This window comes from Numenius arquata, unplaced genomic scaffold (genome assembly GCF_964106895.1).
Source record: "Numenius arquata unplaced genomic scaffold, bNumArq3.hap1.1 HAP1_SCAFFOLD_893, whole genome shotgun sequence".
In the NCBI taxonomy this organism is placed as follows: domain Eukaryota; kingdom Metazoa; phylum Chordata; class Aves; order Charadriiformes; family Scolopacidae; genus Numenius; species Numenius arquata.
The window spans coordinates 17,391-24,031 of NW_027415364.1; the positions used below are offsets into that span (position 1 = coordinate 17,391).

Genomic DNA, 6,641 nt, shown 5'->3' on the forward strand with positions numbered 1-6,641 from the left:
AAAAAAAAAAAATTATTAAAAAAATTATACGAAACAGTGCTGAATCGGGTGCGTCTCAAAGCAGAGGCAAACCCTCTCACTCATTTTTTAGGTACTTATAGCCTATCCCGGCCGCCTGGGTTTCTGTCTCTCTTCTCATTGGTTGAGAAGTTGGAGCTCACATTCTTCTCGACCGCCTAACTTATTACAGGTCTAGTTCACCTCTTTTCGCCGTATAAGGCATAAACACACCTACTTCAAAGAATCATGATCCTAAACACGCCTTTGGTTATGCTACACGTTATTTCACGGTGTTTGCCGCCATCTTCTGTCCATTAGTAGAAACTACAAGCACTCTGGATGGTCGTTTGCTCCATCAGGTGGTCGTATCCTCCTCTCCATCAGCTGTCCTCTAAATGAACCCGGCCTACTTGACAGTCTCCACAGCCCACTCGGCAGATTTACCGTCCAAGACTGGTTTCTCTGGTCTTAGTGTTACTCCTCTATCTCTTGTGTTCCTGCGTTGAAGGTTCCATTCCAATCTGTTTCTCTTCACTTAGATTTCATTCTGCAAGACAACGGTCCCTTGACAGACCAAGGGCAACTCTGAAGATGAATTGGCTACAATTTATTAGACTCTACTGTGATAGGAATCACTAAGCTTCTCTTGTTAGTATATACATACTAACAGGAATGCATCAATTACCTGAAGCAAAACTTAGCTCATTTCTCACAGTTGCTTGAATGACCAGACCAGGAGACTGTCTTCTATGGGTGGGGTCTGCATGGTTGTCTGCATGGTTTGCTGCATTTGGGTTGAAGGCCCATTCAATGGTACACCTCCTGGGGTTCCCACCACCTAAACAGACATAAGCTTGCCTCTGTGATACTGCCCTTATAGTGCTCCCCTCAGGAACAGGATTTTAAAAGAGACCTTGTGGAGTCTGAGTGCCTTTCTTACTGGGATCAGCGCAGACCAGCACCTCCTGGTTATAACCGCTCTTTCAACAACCTTGGATGCCAACACTCATGTCCCATGGACTGGTAAGGGTGTAGTTTGCTCAGGTAACCCCTGGCTTGGTTCCCCATCCACTGCTCGTTCTTCTCCTCCACCATCCTGCCTCAAAGCAAAAAGACCTGGGAGGCCTCGCTGGTGGCAACTCAGGGAAAGAGAACATAGAGTATCTCGGATTTATCTACACCTTCTCCTCCTAAATTCAGCAGTGGCCCTATGTTATCTCTTGTTCTCCTTTAACTCTTCCTGAATTACCAAAAGCTCATCTTGGTGCCCTGGAACTCCCTTTGGAGTTTCAATTGAGTTCTGATATGGACCGTTGCTGAGCCAGGACAATGCTGCCCTTGAGGACAAGACGTATCCAGGCCCACAGTGACAATTATTGGTCTTTACATTGATTGTTTCCTCGAGGGAGAGAGTAAAGATCCCTGTGTGATGTGTTTCATGTCCATGCAATGCCTGCACCTCTTGGGTAGCGAAGGGACAGACCTTGCCTCTCTGATGCCACCTGATGACTGGCGCCTCTGACAGAAGGCATCAGTCAAGGGAACAGACACCCTACTGCACTCTCTGCGATGCTGTCTGGGCCATCTGTGACACATCCACCCTGAATGGGAACTACTTCCCTGCGGGTCCCGTGTGGTCCAGGCCAGAGTAGGAGAATATTCTCCTGGCTTTTTTGGGACATCAGCTGTCATTTCACTTGGCCAAAGGATTTCCCACCAGGCTCATAGATGAGATCTCCAAGATGTTTCCCTGTCTCTAAGAACTGCTCCATTAGAGCTTGCGGTTCCCTACACCTATCTTTGACCACCCCTGAGACCTTCCGTGTCACCAGGTGTTATGTTTGAACAGCCCAATCCTGCCCTCCATCTCCATGGATGAAGATGGGAGCTGAGACAAGGAGCTCACATGCAGGAGCCTATTTTTGTGCCCACCTGAACCCCTGAGGCAAGAGGAATCCCACCGCCAGTGGGTTTGGGACAGGCATGGGAGGGAGCTGAGTCTCCTTCAAATGCCAGCAATAGAAACGCAGGATGAGATGGTTTATTGACTCAGCGGAATGCCTTCTCTCAGCAGGAGTAATGGAGATCCCTGCCTGTCACTGTCTGGGTGTCCTGTCTTACTATTAAATGATACCAAAACCAGTGACATTTAAAGTACCTTTGAGAGGAGAATTGACAGTTCTGGAAAGAAGCGCCTCTCCCCAGCTGAGAGAGGAAACATCAGTGATGACTTCAGCCTGCTTCACAGCACGTTCCCCTGGAGCCCCAGGGCCATCTCCAGGGAGCCCAGAGGGGGCAAAGAAAGCGCTGCCTTGGGCTGTTCCTCTGCTGCTGAGCTGGGCCGAGCTCCTGGGACGGAGGGAGCTCATGGCCACGGGGCAGCGCTGCAGAGAGACTGCCCAGGAGCAGCTCCTCTGCCAAGCGCAGCAGGGCTGAGGGCTCTCCCAGGGTATCTCAGGGAGATGAGACAGGCAGAGGGAGAGCTTAAAGGTGGTCAGGACCGGGAGGATGTCTGAGAGCTCACTGGAGGAGAAATCTTCAGAGCCCTTGACAGGGTAAGTCTCTGGCTGCAGGGCAATGCAGCTGCGGTTCCTGGAATGGCACATCCCGCAGCCTGTGGCATCTCTCAGGACATCTCTCACGGTTTCTCCAGAGTAGAGAAAAAGGACTTGCTTTGGAGCACGGCTTCCCTAAGGCTCTTTCAAAGGGAGAGGGCACATCAGCTGCCTTCTCCCAGGGATGGCTTCACACCAGGAGAGAGAAGCTGGATGTTCCCCAGGGGTACAAGGGCTGTCCTTCAGAGCAGGGTCCCTGTGTCCCAGGGAACTGTGTGCTGGGGCAGGGATTCTTCCGCCTGCCAGGGTCAGCTCTCAGCCTTCCTGGGGAGCTCCCCACAGCAGTGTGGGCAGAAGCCATGGGGGGAAGAGGCAAAACCTGGCAGGAGAATGTCCTGCTGTCAAGAGGGTGCTGCGTGCATCAGGGCTGCTCACAGCTGCAGATTGCCCATAGGACACTTCCGAGGGGACTTTTCAAAGCAAAGGTCGTGGCAGGGATTAAGTTTTAGGTAAAGACGTTTCCTGATTTTATATTTTATTTTTTGATTTGTGGGGGAGGGGAGGTGGAAAAAGGGATAAATGTTTAAGGAGTTCTCAAGTTGGAAGAAGTCACTGAGACTCTGGAGCTGTAACTTTGAAAGATCAGTAGGTCTGCCAGGAACCTCCTAGAGTGCCTTCAGCCACTCCTCTGCCCATCGACAGCACCAGCATCACCTTTCCTGGACCCATCAGGGTTGCTCTCAACAGCCCTTTTCCACCTGCAAACAGGAACATGCGCCCAGGCAGTGCCCTGCAAACAGGCAGGTTTCTGTAGGGCCATGGTGAGTGCGCAGAGGTCAGGGTGGGATCTGTGAGCACTGACGGGGAAAAGTCATGGGGCAGGGAAACACCTTCCAGGAGGAAAATCTCCTGGCAGAAGGGATATGATCAGGGAGGGAGAGGAAATTAAACCAGAAATGTTGTGGGAGGGAGAATTCAGAACTCTCTGTGTGATCCCCTCCAATGCAGACCCCTTCCTCTAAGCAATCCCCCTTTGCCTCCTGTCCCACCCAGCAAAGCCCTGTCCTCAAGGCTCTGTGGTCCAAGGCATGAACAACCCTCCTGTGAAGGCAGAGCTCCAGCAGAGCCGTGGGGCATCTCCCTAAGCATGTGTCCGTTTTTCCTTCCAGAGCACAGGAGCTGAGAGAACCGGCCCAGCAAAGTTCCTGCTGGGGAGGTGGTGTGCCCAGCTGGGTGAGGGTAACGCTGTCCTGAGTGCCCGGCTCTCTCTCCACTTCCCTCTCTCAGCCAGACCATCCCTGCATTTTAACTTGTTTCTCCACTTGTCTCTGATATTGTCATCTTGTTCTCTCAGTCGGGCTCTCTGGGGATGGGAGATGCAGCAGCCGAGTGAGGCACTGCTCTTGTGATTCCTCCCAGGCAGGTGTGTCCATGGGAACGAAATGTCCAAGCTCTCCTCTGACCTGTGGGGCTGTGGGCAATGTGACTGTGGGCTCGGAGGTGTGGGGCTGTGTCATCCCCTGAGGAACGAGCTGGCTCTCCCTTACTGAGACACCATCCTTAGGACACTTGGGTTTCTCCATGGGGTGTCCTTCCAAGCACTGAGCTGCCTTCCAGGATGAAAATCTGTCCTAGAGCATCCTGGTGTTACCTGAGTGCCCTGTGGAGAAGCGGAGAGATGCTACGACCAAGGAAATGCCGCTGGGCTTGTGAAATGAACCCTGTGCGCCCTTGGCCAGAAGTGGGGTGCTGAGACCTTGAAGGGGGAGACACCGAGCACTCGGCAGTGGCTTTCTCTGCTCTCAGCAGTGCCCAGTTCTTTTCAGGTCACCGTGTGAGTGTGATGACCCCCTGTCTCAGAAAGGCACAAGCAGAGAGGGCTGTTGGGAGCCAGAAAGAGGGACAGACCATCTCCCCTCTCTCTGCACTAACCCACAGGTGATCCTCTGCCTCAAAGGACTCACTTTGTTGTCCCTGAATGCAGAAGAAATAATGAGGGTTCCTGAAATGCAAGAAAATCTTCAGCTGAGATGGGAGAGAGCTGCAAAAGAGCCTCTCTCAAACTCTTTTGTGACTATGGTTTCTTGGCAATGGGGGTGCAGATAGTGACGAGCCCTTTTGCATGAGGAGAGGTTTATCTGAGAAATTTGAACACAAGGACAGCCCACACCATTCCCAGGAATCTGCTGCTGCAGAGCAGGGCTGACTCCTCATCAGCCTGTGGGCAGAGGTCCTGCTTCTCCCGGCACACTCGGCCAGCAGCAGTCAGAGCTCCAGGCACAGAGCTGAATGATCTCATAGAAATGGCAAAGTGGCAGGGAGTGTGTAGGATGAGGAATGGCTTTGATTGTGCTCAGAAAATTCTCCCCAACCTTGCCACTGTCCTTTCCTCTTTGTTCAGTGATCGATGCCCAGAGGCAGGAGATGTCCAACAACAGCTCCATCACCCGGTTCCTCCTCCTGACGTTTGCAGACACACGGGAGCTGCAGCTCTTGCACTTCTGGCTCTTCCTGGGCATCTACCTGGCTGCCCTCCTGGGAAACGCACTCATCATCACCACCATCGCCTGTGACCACCACCTCCACACCCCCATGTACTTCTTCCTCCTCAACCTCTCTGTCCTTGACCTGGGCTCCATCTCCACCACCGTCCCCAAAGCCATGGCCAACTCCCTCTGGGACACCAGGGTCATCTCCTTTGCAGGATGTTTTGCCCAGCTCTTTCTGTTTGTCTTTTTCATTTCAGCAGAGTTTTCTCTCCTCACCATCATGGCCTACAACCGCTATGTGGCCATCTGCAAGCCCCTGCACTACGGGACCCTCCTGGGCAGCAGAGCTTGTGTCCACATGGCAGCAGCTGCCTGGGGCAGTGTTTTTCTCTACGCTCTCCTGCACACGGCCAGTACATTTTCACTACCCCTCTGCCAGGGCAATGCTGTGGACCAGTTCTTCTGTGAAATCCCCCAGATCCTCAAGCTCTCCTGCTCAGACTCCTACCTCAGGGAAGTGTGGCTTCTTGTGGTCAGTGTCTGTTTAGCATTTGGTTGTTTTGTTTTCATTGTGGTGTCCTATGTGCAGATCTTCAGGGCCGTGCTGAGGATCCCCTCTGAGCAGGGACGGCACAAAGCCTTTTCCATGTGCCTCCCTCACCTGGCCGTGGTCTCCCTGTTTATCACCACTGGCATGGTTGCCTACCCAAAGCCCGCCTCCATCTCCTCCCCATCCCTGAACCTGTTCCTATCATTTCAGTACTCAGTGGTGCCTCCAGTACTGAACCCCCTCATCTACAGCCTGAGGAACAAGGAGCTCAATGATGCCCTAGGGAAACTGATGACTGCTTCCTTCTCAGAAGCAGCAGTGAAATTCCCATCTTCTTTTGCACATCACTCGTGATGTAACTCATTACACACCTAACCTATCTTTTGTAGACTTTTTTGGTTTGGTATATTTGGTTTTATCTTTTCTTGGTTGTGTTCATGCCCTCCAAAAATAAAAAAAAAAGATAAAGGAAGTAATTCTTTATCCTGTTTCTGAGCTGGGGGCTCACTAGCCACCCTGAGCTGGGTCTGCCTCCCAGCCTGACCAGCACGGCCCTGGGCACCACAGCCCACTTGCTCTGCAGAGCAACACCACCAGCCCGGGGGCTGTGGGAAGCCTGGGGAGGGGGTGCAAGAATGGCTGGCCAGGCCAGCACAGATGAGCTCTTGAGGGAAAAGCCTCTTTGGGGAGACGGGATGTCCCAGGAGAAGAGCAGGGCACCGTGTGTGTCCAGGGGAGACATGGAAAGAGAAACCCTTTGCTGTGGGTGGCAGCTCGGGGCAGGCTGCCCTGTCCCTGGAGCAAAAGGAGCTGCCTGAGCATCTCCTGGGCCAATTCTCTCATGCTGTCCTGGGGAACAAGTTTGGCAGTTGGGGCTGCAAGCTGCCCGGGGTGGAGATCTCCTCAGCATGCCAGCTGGGTGGACATTCTCACTGGCTTCCATTTCCTCCAATAGGAAGCTCTGCTGGGCTTGGCTGGGGAGAGGGCAAAGAGGTGGCAAGGTCCATGGAGGGTCTGGGATGGCTGAGCTGACAAGTGTCCTCCAGG

At 52.8% G+C, this 6,641-nt stretch overlaps 1 protein-coding gene across 1 annotated transcript; it reads left to right on the forward strand.

Annotated features, from left to right (window-relative positions):
• Nucleotides 1-4,892: 4,892 nt before the first annotated feature.
• Nucleotides 4,893-5,948, forward strand: LOC141478660 (olfactory receptor 14A16-like). Its single transcript, XM_074167657.1, has one exon. The coding sequence runs from the start codon at nucleotides 4,893-4,895 to the stop codon at nucleotides 5,946-5,948; it is 1,056 nt and encodes a 351-aa protein (XP_074023758.1).
• The last annotated feature ends 693 nt before the right edge of the window (nucleotides 5,949-6,641 follow it).